Here is a 15,273-nt window from a genome sequence, read left to right as displayed (position 1 = left end):
TAAAGGAATCCGTAGATGTTCCAATTATAAATGCTCAGATCAGATATGAAAACAATTTGGTCTATTATATTTAATGCTACAGCAACGAATCGATCTGGTAAAGCGAAAATGAAATATTGTGCTCGAAATATGCAAACTAAGGCTAAGCGCAAAGTGATCGAAGACACAGGCAACTGTTTCTTCCTTTACGTACATTCTCCTCTTATTCCACCGTCAATCCAGTTGATTTGAATTACATGCACTCATAATCACATTTGAGCTTATTATTTATTATTTTTGAGAGTATATTTACATATGCTTTGGTGATTTAATCCTTTCGTAATTCAACATTAGTGCTAAGATCTTTGGAAACCCTCATTTATAATAATTTCACTTTTTTGGGTAAACATTCTTATTTTTGTTTTAGATACTACCAAAAGTGTATAGAAATACTTTAAAGTACTGAAACTTTTTAATTTTTAGTTTTTTATTATTTTATTTTATTTTCGGTTTTTTCAGTGATTAAGCATTGTTTTTTATACAATATGTATATATGTCTGTAGACACTACGATTATATAATTCATGTTTTATCAAATATATTTGTGTTTGCTCTGTTAAAATTGTTTGATTCACTCTAAACTTTTGATGAGTCCATATTTGACGGAGGTGACATACACGCGCATTTACTCATAAAGCCTGTATTCCAATTATTTGAAAGTACTCACACATTTTAACATTCTTATCTGTTAAACAACTTTACTATTAGCAATCTTTGGCTATGAAAATGGTTGCTGGCGCTAATTTTCGTCCATTAAATCATGAATTTCTTATAAAAATTATATTATTTTACATGCAGCGAAATTATAAAAATATATTAGGTCTACAACTTTGATTCCGCCGTTTTCCAAGTCTATAGGGTCAAGCACTGGTCGATTAAATCGATTAAATCGTTTTATATCGATCTTGGACATTTGTGTCAACATTTACCCAAAAAAATATTTGTAGAGATCTGTTTGCATCCCAAACTTATTCTCAACCGAAAATGTCACTTTTTGAGCCGAATTCTCGACATTTGTGGGGAATTTTGCTTTTCTTTTTTAATTCCAAGAAAAGTGCGGCTGAGGCTCATCGACATTTGTAAGTTTTTATAATAAAAAAAAATGACGGAAGCAAAGTTGTAGACCTAATAATATAAATTAAATATTAAGTATATTAAGCTGTATCTCAAGACAATAATTTAATTACTTTTTATCACTTTTTCATATTATTGAAGGTTGTGTATGTAAATACGATATGACATGATTAAAGGTTAGATAATACCGAATGCTTGAAAACTGTCACTGTCACAAGACTAGAAAGAAGAAGATACATACAGTAAGTAAGAAATGAATGAATGATTGTTAATGCCCCCTTAACCTTTAAAAGTACAGCAATGTGATATAATTGATTCACGAAATCTTAATTTTCTGGAAGTTGAGAGAAAATCGACTGACAACTTCAGAAAAATTTCCAATTTCATACAAAAATTTGGAAAAAACTAATACACATGAATGATAAGTTATCCAATCGGCCTATAAGTTCATTAACATTATATTAGATTTATTTGCTCTAGAGTGACAAAGTTAGTCAACATTCAATGCTAGAACACATTTCCATTTTATTTAAAAGTTAAATAGAACATTATATACAATAACAATAAAGTATTGTCTGGAGAATAATTCAATCACGAACCTTTAAGAATTGAAAATCTGAAGGAGAACTCTACATCCAGATATGATCGCTATATTATAGTGAAAGCAAGAAAGATTCTTTTAAACGATTGCGACAAATTTACCGACGTCTCTCGGTGAAAAGTTGATATTTCTAAAATATATGCAACGCTATTAAACAGCTCGTTTTTTTTGGGTAATTCTTTACTATTTAAAAATCTTACATGTGCAATATACTATGTATATGTAGACTGTGACGTCTTCCAGAGACCGTGCACACACTACATACATACATATGTTCGAAAAGTGCGGAAATATGCCATTGATGATGATTGTGGAGAAAGTGGTAAATAAAAAGAGAAATTTTACTTTTAATTAAATCAATTTAAATGTTTATTGTTTATTGTTTTTATTTGCATTAAATTTTTCTTTTCGTATTTTGTAATAGTACAAATCTTTGTCAATACTATCAATTAATATTTTGCATTTACAGTTATGTATTTATGCATTTCTGTGTATGTACTCGTATGTAAGTATGTTTATTCATTATCATTTAAAATTCATCATAATGATCAATTGTATTTTGTTTTGTTTTTGTTTTTGTTTACAATATATAATTTTTCACTTGGTTGCTACTCTCCGCTCCTCTCTCTCTTTTTATTATATTTTTCATATTTAACGGTTAATTACAATTAAATGAATTTTAATATATCTTAAACTTAGCAATAATTACATTTCAATCGAATATGATTACCGGAAAGTAGCTAATGAAATTAATCAATTTTTTATCATTACAAATTAGATAATTACACAAACACTTTTGTTGTTCGCAAAAACAAACAAAACCAAAAAAAAAAAAACGAAAATAATAGTAAAAACACAGAATTAACAAACCTAATTATAAATGTCGTACAATTAACGATATGTCAAGAAAAAAGTATTTAGTTCGCTGTTATAACAGTAATAAAGTAGTTATTGACACAATATTAAACTTAATAGAAATATCTGCGAGAGTGGCACTCGCATGCATACCGGCTTATGTATTGCTTATCACCGAGCATTGTCACAATATATGCGACTTTTATGCGACGGTTTGCTTGTTGCTGCAAAGCTTTACTACTCTACTGCAAATCTACGCCGTCTTCTCTTCTTCCTTTCACACTCTACGCTTTTATTTTTTCTTTAACACATTTCGCTACAATACAAGTACAAATACGAATTAATATCCAGCTTTGCATTAACTGCAAGTGACTTTATCGCCTCTTCACCCGCGCTCCGTACATAAATATGTATTGACTTATATGTTAATTTGCAATTTATTTAAACATTTATTAATATGTTTTTTTGTTGTAACTTCACGATACGCGCTCACATACATATGTAGCAGCATATGATGGACATAAGCAGAAATTAGTGTGTGTATGTATGTATGTCTAATACAGTTGTACAAAATGTTAAGCAATCACTTTTTTGTCTCAAGAAAATCCATTCAAAACACAGCGGACTCTTTGCACATATATATATATATATGCGTCTCTATGTATATACTATACCCTACGCCTTTGTAATTTTGTACAATAAATACGTATGTATGTGTTGTGGATTTCGTTATATTCAACTTAAAGCTAACAAATATGTTTGAAAACAGAAAAAAATTAACAAACAATAAATTTAAAATTTTTTTTACTAAATTTGGACAGTTTTTGTCAATAAAAATTAGTATCAGAGCTGAAAGAACTAAAACGCGAGTTATATGATATATACAGGCAGTTTCTGTAATTCACTTCCGAGTGAAATTCAAGCAAACTCACTTTCAAACCGATATTTGGTGTACTGAATTTCGATTTTACTTTTCAATTTTCACATTTTTTTTAATTAATTTTTTTAATTTCACTTTCACTCGGATTGCAGAACCTGCCTGATAAATAAAATAAAATCAAAATATTTTATTAAATGTCAACTCATTCCTGTTATTTTTGTTTTTCATTAAATAAATTTATTTAAAGCATAATACTAAAAATACTTTTAAAGTTGTTACTGCCCAAATGAAATGCTTTAGGAAGTTAAAAAAACATTTAATTTTTTCTTTAAATAATAAAAAACAAATAAATTGTTAAAATAATGATAAACTAATTGCAGCTCTTCAAAACAATGAAAATTTATTTTCCTCCGGAAAATATCGTGTTTTGCATGTTCTGACTCCAGCAATGACAGCACGCAACTTTTAATACGGCGTTCTAAAACAGCTCACTGATCGAGTACTCGAACTTAGTAGCGAACATTTTCGAACAACAGCACTTACATAACTGGTGTAAATAGTTAAACAAGCTTTCAAATGTGGTTGTATGGTATTTCGATTTATATATCTTTCAATTATTTAAAAGCATGGTTCAGAAGGACCGAGTTGTATGGTTTTTTTATAATATATTATTTATTGAATGAATTTATATACAAATGGAATGTAACCAAAACTCTGCAAAGGCCCAACTGGCGACACAAAAACTTTCTGTTGTTTAATATTATATTCATAGATATATTCATAGATTAACCGTTAAGAGTTGCTACACAAAACAACACATTTGAAAGTTAAGGAAAGCTTTTCAGCAGTATCAAACATAGTTGAAGAATTAGAAAATATTGTTTTTTGTGCGAAAAAATATTTTACAGAAGCATGAGTCGCGTAAAGCTCTATGAAATTTATCATCAACTGCTTGGCTTCAAATAATAACTTCGATCCGGTAGAGTCACAACAGTGGAACTCGAATAGTTTTCGGCCAAGAGCGATCATAAAAAACTTTTTAATTTTATTTTAGCAAAAGATGTCAGACGCTATCGAATTCAATAGGTTTCACTATATGTCTTGGTACATTGTGGAATCAACGCACCACTACAAGCTTACGTTCCACATCATCTTCAGAACAGTTCTCGCTGTTGTATCTAAACTTCTGTTTCATACTATTTCGCATCCGAATTAATAATATTTTGTATTAAATATTCTCTGCGTTGCAGATGTCCACATCGATACTTCAAAGTTCTAATTTAATATTTCATTTCGTAATTCTGTCATTGCTGTAAGTACTTTTCGGTTTTATTTGCTCTTAGAGATATTAAGTTTAAGTTTACAAAACAAATTTATTGTACGAATTACAATTACGTTTGCTAGTTACAAATTATATTTAGAATAGAATAGAATAGGATAGAATAGAATAGGATACATGTGTATAATATAATCAAGTGTTCGGGGCTATCATTCTGCGGAGCATGTAAACAAGCGCTACAAAAGAGAATAGACAAACAACAATTCAACTTAACATAAAGAGAAAGTGGAAAATTCTTCTGCAACAGTTTCGTAGACAAGTGCTGCTGGAAAACTTTGCGCTTGAATGACTGCTGGCTGAACGCTAGAGACGCTAGAGTCAGCGGGTGGGGGGTGGAGGCTGCTTTTGCAATATAAATAACAATAATGTGCTTAAGTGTACTTTAAATGTCCGTCTGTGTGCGCGCCGCCATTCAGCTTTACGGGCGAATAACGGGGCAAATTAAAATTCAACTGGCTTTTTCTTTGTTGAGTTGTTGTAGTTTTGTTGTTGTTGTTTTGCAGCTGCACCGGCATAATTGTCATTAGTGGCATTAATGATTGCCGTTGTTGTAGTTGTTGCCGCTGAGTTTAGTTTCGTCAGTGATGTTCTTGCTGCTGCTGTTGTTGTTGTTGTTGTTGAAAATTGTTATCGCCATGGCGAAATCGTTTGCATAACTGCCTTTTTATTTGTTGCTGACATTGTTGTTGTGGCCGTACATTTTCGTTTTTATTGGAATGGATATTTTTTTGTGGCTCTGGCTCTGGCTTTGACTCGTTCTCTCTAAACTCATTCCAAGCAATTTGCTAGCAACACACCTTCCTCCCTCCTTCCTTGAGTTCCACAGCACATGGAATTTGAGGCTTGCCCAGCGCATTTGCTGTCCTTTTCTGCTTGGCCGGCTGCTGCCGCCGCGCTAAGTGGATTTGCTGCCGCTTCGCCACCGCGGCGACGACAAATAAGCAGGTATTTAGAGAGTCGATGTACATTGCAGAGCGCTCGACAAAGCCGGACAAGCTGCCGTACAAGCGTTGCTCAGTAGCACTGTTGTCCATTTGTTTTGTGTAATATTTTTACTATTGTTTGTTGTTTTTGCTTTTGCATTTGCTGCAGTTTTTTTTGTGTTGAAACCCCAAATGTTAAATCGTTAGAAACTGCTACTGCTGCTGCTGCTGCTCTTGCTGTTGTTCTTTGTTGTGGCTGTTGTTGTTGTTGTTGCGTTTGTTACTCTCACTACTGTCGTCAACTTTATTCTATTATTTATTTATTTACTTATTTATTGGCTTTTGGTCGCCTTACTGCCTTAGCGTTTATACTTTAAACTTCGCGCCTGCATCTGCCGGCTGCTTCTGCTATACTTTAACTTATTTTCTGTTTGTTGTTGTTGTTTTTTGTTTTTTATTTATTAAATTTATCGTTTATTTACTTTTTACTTTTTTACTGTAGAAATAGAAATTTATTTGCCATTTTTGCAATTTGTCTTTGTTTTCTCTTAACCTTTTACTTCTTCTTCCTCTTCTTCTGCTCGCTTTCTTTCAACAATCTAATTCACATTTTTTGTGTGTGTTTTTGTTGTCTGTTTTTTTTTCGGTTTTTCAATTTTGCCTTGTCGTCTTTGAGCATTTCATTTTTCGATTTTTTTATCCATTTTTCTGTGAAGTTTTGAATTTTTTTTTGGAATTTTTTTTTTGTTTTTATTTTCTTAAATTTCATTTTCTCGTTTTTATGCCATCACGCTCGAACTTTTGCTGCTGCTGTTGTTGTTGCCGCCTTTGCTGTTCGAGCACAAAATTGTGTTGGTTGCATTTGGAAAATGAGTTTTTCGCTGATGTTGCTGCTGACGTGGCTGCTGCTGCAAGTGTCGTTTGCTGCCCTTGCATTTGTCATGGCCGATGGAACCTGCCGCAAACACAAACGAGAAGAGAAGCAAAAGAGTTAGGTTAATATTTTATTGCTTTGAATAACATAACAGCTAAGAAAAACTTATAGGAACGACAAAATACAAGCTGAAGTAGCGTTAAACCTGAAAAACGCTATCAGCCCCCAAGTGAACCCTGTCAGAGGCAAAGTCAAGTGCAAAGTTGTGGTTTAGACCACGAAGGCTGGCAGAAAATTTTCGGCAAATAAATACATAAATAATCACAATTCACAGTGAAAACTTTCGTAGGCGATGCATCTTGCAGACATGAGATGAATTACTTATTACATAACCTCAAATGGCGAACAGTAAATTTTTTGAAAAAATTTTTTTTGTGCATTAATTTCGAATTCAAGTGTAAGAGTTAATAAAATTGTACGGTAAATGAAGTATCTTTTCAAGAAATTTTGACTAAAGGCCCCAGTTTAAATAATTACCCTGCTATCAAATATTGGTAGATCTGTACTACTTTTGGAGTTAGGGCGTATTTTGGTAAAAAACTTGTAAAAGAAAGTAGTGTAGTCTATTACGTATTTACCTTTAAGTAAGGTACAAAACAAACATAGCTATATCTAATTGTATGATCGAGTGTTTAAGCGCTTCACACCGGCACCGAACTCGCCGCAGCACTTTTCGAATAGAAATTGAGTGCGCTCAGCTGAGAAATTGCTTGCCGTCCAGCTCAACCGGAAGGGCGAAAGACGGCGCTTCGAGTAAATCGAAAACCGGCAACAGTTTGGAGACCTCAATTTAATAATAACAACAAAAAGAAAAATAAATAATCCAAGTTAAACAAAACGGGCAGCATCTGCACCAAATGGACATGGTTGAGGGTGGAAGCTATCGAAAGACAAGCCCATGGTTGGGTTCAGCGCAATTGGTGCTGCCAAATTGAAACTATAATTTACTCTTACTTCCAATACAACGATGTCAAAGGAAGTTAATTTAAATGGGGTTTTTGTTGCTCAAACTGTAATCCGCTTAAATTGGCTGTCAGAGAAGTTAATAGAAAATAGAAATTGTAAATTGAACCAAAACGGCTTGTGCCTCTACCTCTCACATGTATATGTAAGGCATTTGATAGAGCAGAGGGACGAACTGCTGTTTTCCCAGCCTCTAATTTTATTTATTTGTGGTTACATAAAATGAAGACATACATACGACAAATTGGCTAACAGGAGTTGAACAATTGTGCGCTCTTATTTGAAGACTCTCTCCCTCATTATAATTGCTAAACTATTTTGTAAGACTTTCGAGTCATTTTCATTTATTTATATTGCAGTACTGCAGGGCCATTTCGTTTTTAACACATTCGTCGTCGTATATTTTTGATGTTGGACGTGCTTAAAATGTGAAGCATACGAGTAAGTGTGTGTGCTTGTGTGTCGGGTGTGTGGAAGCAAGAACATGGAAGGTCATTTGGGTGTGCATTGCTGCAGTCTCTCGCTTTATTTGAACAATGCATTTAACGGCATTCCCATGCGATGGACGAGTTGATGTGCCTCCATTGCCAAGTTACACATGCTCCTTTTTGGGTGGCCTTGCCATGAAAGCACACTGCTAATGCCACTAGCAACAAAGTCTCCATTATGTCTATGTACGCTTGATTTGTTCTACCGAAATCGTTCATGTTACTGAAGGATACAATAGAATATACAAGGTATGTTCGAAAAATAACGGGAATTTAAAATTTCACGGATTTTGAGAGTACAATGGACATTTGACCTATGACCCCGTGTTTTTTTTTTCAATTGATTCCTGCTGATAGCTCTAATTCAGCTTAAATTTTCCACATTCTTAAGGTCACCTGTCAGTATTTATGTATTGTCCAATTTATAATCATACTTTTCTACCATTCTGTACTATTCATTGAGTTCGCACAATTTATTTCTTGTGGGTGCTTTGAACAACCTTTTATGTCTCACTTACAAGTTTGTGAGAGATAAATAGAAGTTGTAAGCACCGTTATTTGAGCTGAATGCCTGATGATATTTATCTTTCTTTTGTCGGATTTATTGATCATCACACTGTATTCGCCATGTACTTATCTTTGTGCGATAACGGGATTTTGCAACATTGTGCCATTTATTTCACACGCCCAACTCCTACTCCAGTCACATTCCGGTCACATCCGAACACAATGAATGTTTACTCCGAATTTGTTCACATTCCTTCGGTCGCCTCACATGCATTTTATTGCATTAGTTGCAATTGCAGCGAAATAGTATCTTCTCTCGCACATGAAACTGTATTATCTATGGCGTTCGCATTTGCGGCACACACGTTTTATGTGTATGTGCATTTAAATGAACTTGAATGGATTTGTTGGTGAGCTGGTGAGCAGCGCTCGAAATGAATGTGCCCCTCGACGAGCAGCGGTGGCATTGTGTGACAGGAAGTGACATTGAAATTAAACTTTTTCGTGCATTCAACATTTTTCCAAACATTGCTGCTCCCCCTCCCTCTTCCGCTGCTCTCTACTCTCTATATCTCTCTTGTGGTGTCCTTACTTCTTTAGTTACATTCTAAAGTCGGTCTGTGGATGAGCGTCGACAACACAAAATTCTGTCATTACAACAATTGTTGTATTTATACACATTGCCCATTTCACACTTTAACTGCCAAGCACACAGACACACACATACTCGTATCCAGTGCACACACGTGTCGTGCTTTCGAACATTCTTTGATGTGTGTGTGTGAGTGTGTGTGTTGCTTTTGGCACAACACTCGCATGGGCCCTTGGGTCCTTAATAGTTGGCAATTTGAGCTGAAGCGACGGCAATGGTTTTAGTGGTCTTTTGTCTGCAAAAGTAATGCCCAAATGACTTTTTAATTAAGCCAATTGACAGGCGAAAGCCACCTACAGTGGGAATTACATAAACGGAAACGATTCACTGCGGTTGTGACTCTTCGGAGCGGAGCATGTAAAATGTGGTAATCTTTAAAATAAAAGATAATGTATAATTGAAGTTCAATTTGTGGGTAATGGGGATTAGGAAAAGCGGAAATGTAGAACAACATATTAGCACCCAAAATGGCGTTAAAGAAACGTTGTCTCTACGACGTAACAAAATCACCGAATTAATCTCTAAAGAGCAAGCTTTAAACTTATATTTATGCTTTAGAACTGACTACATTTGCCCCATTAGACGTTCGTGGCGCTCTTTAACCGTAACTTAATTTTTTATATGTCTTATGGAGTTGAAATTATGGCTAAAAAGGACCTATACGTACAGTCGAATGCAATAATTTGTGCAAGAAAAAATATCAACTCACCTCGTCAAGTGCCGACTACCCTCGTGCACCGCCATCTCCGATGATTTGAACTCGTTCAATTCCTTGCGTATGGCAGCCTTATCCTTCGGCGTCAGTCTTGTCCATGGCTTGTCCGCACGCCGATCGTAGTCGTGCGCCTGTGTCACCTCAATGTAATCGTTGAAACGTATGATCTTCTTCTCCTTCAGCTCCTCGACGGTGGGTCGGAAACTCAATTTGCGCAGCAGATACGATTTCTTCTCCTCCTTTTGCTTCTTCTCTTCGGCGGGTGATTGTGCTGAACCAATAAGAAATAATGAACAACAATAATTATATAAATTCACGCAATTGAAACTGGTGCAAATGCAAATTAACGGTATTACTACTACTCATCGCGCACTTGCTTTCCATTGCAATACTCACTCTTTAATATGTTGCGCTCCACCAACTCCTCGGCGGTGGGCCGCATCGACAGTCGGCGTATGAGACGTGCGCCAATGGCCTCCTTCGACTCCTTGATCTCATTATCGGTCACCTGATGCAGGATATTGCGGTTGATCAGATCCTGTTTGTCGGGGCGCAGTTGCAGCTTCAGCGACAACGATTCCTTGCGCGCGATTTTCGCCTGTCGGTCGTTGTCGTCGTCGCGGTAGAGTATGCGCCCGTCGCCCTCGTCGCTGTCGCTGCTGCTCTCGCGTATCACAAACGGCCGTGCGTTCTCCTTGTTCTCGACGGTGCAGGGCAGATTCATATTGAACACCTGCTGCCTGCTGCGTTAAGCGAAAGTCGCACGCAAAACGGACGCATTGGCGAAGTGAATGGCCGAATGGTCAGCGGCAAGGCGATTGGAAGTATATGGAAAGTTGTTTTGTTTTAGTTTGAAATGAAGAGCAAAGAAAAGTGTGTAAAAAGATAAGTAAAACGCTTCGGTAATATTTCATTTGATTACAATTTAATGCAATTTTTGTTGTTGTTTTACATTTAATTGACTGTGTACGTGTGTGTTCTTTAACTTATACAGACAGTGTTTCTAGCAAGTGTTGTTGTCGTGCACAAATATTAAATACACAAATTATTCAGGTTAAGGTCTCACTTGGCATGCAACTGTATACTTTGGAGTTACTTACAAGGGTTGCCACACATACAAATTAGACATGCAGAGATTAAGGTGAACTTAAAATGTGCTACTAAATACTTAAAATATCGATACTAATGGAATGATACATCAATACTGTTTTTTTCTGAGAAAGCGTCATACAGTGGAACTTCTCTAACTCGAATCACCATAATCTACAAAAAAAACTTCGAGTTAGAGAGACTTCGAGTTATAGAATTTTCTTTAATTTTATTTTTGTTCGCCGCCGTAAGATATAAAGGGACTCTTCTAAAATTCTACCGCGATAGAAAAATTTTAAATTTTGTGTTATGCCCTGGTCGAAAAGTTCGATTTAAGGAAGGAATTTTGTATGAAAGTTGCTTTCTATTGTCACTTCAAAGGTTCAAGTTATGGAGAAATTCGGGTTATAGAAATTCGAGTTATGGAAGTTCCACTGTATAATGGGTATTTTTTTTAGATTTGTTGTTTTTTTAGTCTCAGCTTGGTTTGAAAATTCATATTGGCAAACCCTTATCTTTATAATAGAGCTAAATCTGCTCCCATAAGATTGAATTATGTGCATTTTATTCCTTCTTGAAAAACCCATGTCTTAAATAAGACCCTTTATTAAGGTTTAAATAAAGAATTTTGAAATAATATTTTTTATTAAGGCTTTCTCACTCTACACTCATAAAAGAGTTAACTCTTTGCAGAACTCGTGGACATATTGCAATTAAAATAACTTTCAAATTCCAACAGAATGTAATAACTAAATATAATTTTGTATGACTATTTCATCAAATCAAAAAATATGTTTCTCTTCACTTAAAAGGCTTCATCTCTACTTGAGTAATTTAAAAAAAAAATTAAAGGCTTCAATATTTGTATTTTTTATCATTAATTCAGTTGCCATAGAGAGCCGCCTACAAGCACTTTGGCAGCGAGTTCCCAGCGACGGCAGAGTTAAATAAAATGTGAAAAAAAAAATAAAAAAAGGAATTAAAACCCAGTCAGCAGTGCGGAAATGAATGTGACATTCGCCCTGTGCTGAACCTGCTTCCCACCTGCTTGAGCCCTCGCTTTGAGCTTTGAGCACAGACAGCGCGGGCTATGATAACGACTGAGTATGGGTGTGTGTGTGTGTGTCTGTCGGCATTCAAATATACTGAGCGTAAAATTATTTGCGCTTTGATGACATTTAAAGTGAAATGTGGTGAAACATGTAGATAAAGTGAATTCAGTGCGTCAGTGTGTTGGTGTGTGTGTGTGTGTTTTTGTAGACACCATAAAAGTCAGTGGATGCGCTGCTCTGAAATTCGTGAGCACATTAATATCCTTTTGTAAATGCACATTTGCACACACATACACACACATACAAAATAATATGCATAAATATCTGCTATCGCATCGAAAGCGAAGACATAAAGTCAAAAAGCCCAACACACACTCAAAGTCGTTACGAAAAGTACGGACACACAACAGCTATAGTTGTGTGGAAAACCCGTGCAGGCTGTCTCCGAACGAGTTCATTTCACCCAGAGTTTACTGGATTTATTGAATTCAAATTTGTAAGCATAATCTAGTACTCGGGTCCAAAGTAAGGAACTCAAAATCTAATTCTGTTTAGCTCAAACAACTGAAGAGCTCAGTTCTTTGCAACCAAAAGTAGCTTAAGCAACAACTTATAACAGTAGAGCACTACTACTAAAAGTAATCACAACAATGTACGATCGTTTTTTGCACGCAGTGTACCCATAAAGGTGACGCTGGCTGTAAATATGCGAACTGCTGCCGTGGCCACCTGTGCATGTTGCTGCATCGATATCACAGTTATTCACTCTTCACTCACTAGCGAGTGTATGTGTGTTTGTGGGTATATTATGTAATATATGCATATATTTGCCGAGCTTAAGTTAACATGTATTAAGTTTGGTGTACTTAATGAGCATTGCTTGGCAAAGATAAAATGAAGTGAACTCGCATATTCCAGGAAAGCACCGAAGCTCCTTCCTGCGTCGCAACAGAGCCAGCACTGCTGCATGTATTAACATCGTTTCTGACATTTTGTGGACATACAGAGACATATTTATGTTCAAATACATACATATATGTGGCTGAGTGCTATAAATTTTATGTTGAAATTTAATATTTAATTGCCTTCACGAATGAATATTTAAATAAACAAATGAGATATCTGTGATTCAGAATTTAAAAGGGTGTTGCCACACTATAAAAATACTTGAAATTGAAAATAACGGAAATTAACTGTATCGCCTTTAGTGAAATGATACTGGAAGATGGAACTTAAAGATTTGAACTTGCGCTTGCAGTGAGTTCTTTGAATTTTCGCTTTGATCCAGTCACGTAACTCGGAAGCTTTCAGGGGGAGCTGCTATAGTAGTTATGCATTTCTTAGAGTTAAGGTAAAATTTTAAAGATTTCTAATTTGAGTTTATCTCTATGAAAATTGATATGTTGTTAGCAATTATATAATACAAATGTGGGATACAATGTTGGTATACATTTGAAGTGGTACATACGAGGGCTGCTGATATATATATTTCTGGCCTAGGCAACACTAAGTGTTGCCAGATGGAATCTGATATTTCCATTGGAAAGTTTGAAATTATTTAGCATAACATCACTCAGAACGTTTTGTCATTTCGTGAACATTTTCGTGCGATCATTTTTCACAACTTTCGACGTGGATTATCACGACAAGAGTGCATCGATGAACTAAAATCTTTGTATGGCTATGAAGCACCATCATATAGCACTGTGAAAAGCTGGTACAACGAATTCAATCGTGGCCGACGCTCGCTCAAAGACGAATTCCGTGAAGGTCGTCCAAAAACAGCCGTTGTGCCAGAAAACATCCATGCCGTACGTGAACTGATAATGCAAGACCGTCATGTAACATACCTTCAGATAGAGGCATGCCTATGCATTTCTCCCACCAGCATACATTCGATATTGCATGAACACCTGGCCGTAAAAAAGGTTTGTTCTCGTTGGATCCCGTGATGGAGAATATTTTGAAAAACAATAAAACCATTTTCGTTGATAAATATTCCTATTTTCATTATTAGGCCAGAAATATATATAGCAGCTATACGAGGGCTGGTGTGATGAAGGGGTTACTGAGTGGTGACACAATAACTGTTTACGATAAATAAAATTAAACAACTGACGTCGTCTAATAAAGGGTGATTTTTTAAGAGCTTGATAACTTTTTTTAAAAAAAAACGCATAAAATCTCATCGGTTCTTTATTTGAAACGTTAGATTGGTTCATGACATTTACTTTTTGAAGATAATTTCATTTAAATGTTGACCGCGGCTGCGTCTTAGGTGGTCCATTCGGAAAGTCCAATTTTGGGCAACTTTTTCGAGCATTTCGGCCGGAATAGCCCGAATTTCTTCGGAAATGTTGTCTTCCAAAGCTGGAATAGTTGCTGGCTTATTTCTGTAGACTTTAGACTTGACGTAGCCCCACAAAAAATAGTCTAAAGGCGTTAAATCGCATGATCTTGGTGGCCAACTTACGGGTCCATTTCTTGAGATGAATTGTTCTCCGAAGTTTTCCCTCAAAATGGCCATAGAATCGCGAGCTGTGTGGCATGTAGCGCCATCTTGTTGAAACCACATGTCAACCAAGTTCAGTTCTTCCATTTTTGGCAACAAAAAGTTTGTTAGCATCGAACGATAGCGATCGCCATTCACCGTAACGTTGCGTCCAACAGCATCTTTGAAAAAATACGGTCCAATGATTCCACCAGCGTACAAACCACACCAAACAGTGCATTTTTCGGGATGCATGGGCAGTTCTTGAACGGCTTCTGGTTGCTCTTCACCCCAAATGCGGCAATTTTGCTTATTTACGTAGCCATTCAACCAGAAATGAGCCTCATCGCTGAACAAAATTTGTCGATAAACACATTTCGAACCGAACACTGATTTTGGTAATAAAATTCAATGATTTGCAAGCGTTGCTCGTTAGTAAGTCTATTCATGATGAAATGTCAAAGCATACTGAGCATCTTTCTCTTTGACACCATGTCTGAAATCCCACGTGATCTGTCAAATACTAATGCATGAAAATCCTAACCTCAAAAAAATCACCCGTTATATCTCTTTAATTGTTATTTCTGGTTTTATAACAAATTCAAATTCGTTTAACAAGTGCAATGTATAAAACAAAATCGGAAATAGAGATAAATTATATACTGAAAATAC

At 35.6% G+C, this 15,273-nt stretch overlaps 1 protein-coding gene and 1 long non-coding RNA gene across 16 annotated transcripts in view; one reads left to right on the top strand and one right to left on the bottom strand.

Moving 5' to 3' along the window:
• Positions 1-2,270: 2,270 nt before the first annotated feature.
• Positions 2,271-15,273, bottom strand: part of LOC105211651 (phosphatase and actin regulator 4B) — a 216,855-nt gene continuing 203,852 nt past the window's right edge. For 13 of the 15 annotated variants that reach the window (XM_054229499.1, XM_054229497.1, XM_054229488.1 and 10 more), the window contains 3 exons: positions 10,366-10,712; positions 9,964-10,240; positions 2,271-6,665 (listed from right to left, as the gene is read on the bottom strand). In XM_054229499.1, coding sequence (XP_054085474.1) covers positions 6,650-6,665; positions 9,964-10,240; positions 10,366-10,712 — 640 coding nt within the window. In that variant the 3' untranslated portion in view covers positions 2,271-6,649. The remainder of the gene's footprint in view (positions 6,666-9,963; positions 10,241-10,365; positions 10,713-15,273) is intronic. The other 2 variants (XM_054229489.1, XM_054229491.1) reach the window with 1 other exon arrangement.
• LOC114804110 (uncharacterized) lies at positions 6,560-7,076 on the top strand. Its single transcript, XR_003752391.2, has 2 exons — positions 6,560-6,700; positions 6,756-7,076. It is a non-coding gene; the product is annotated as an uncharacterized LOC114804110 (long non-coding RNA).

Source organism: Zeugodacus cucurbitae, chromosome 4 (genome assembly GCF_028554725.1).
Source record: "Zeugodacus cucurbitae isolate PBARC_wt_2022May chromosome 4, idZeuCucr1.2, whole genome shotgun sequence".
Lineage (NCBI taxonomy): Eukaryota > Metazoa > Arthropoda > Insecta > Diptera > Tephritidae > Zeugodacus > Zeugodacus cucurbitae.
The sequence above is the reverse complement of the archived record's forward strand: the minus strand, read 5'-3'. Positions and strand labels throughout refer to the sequence as shown.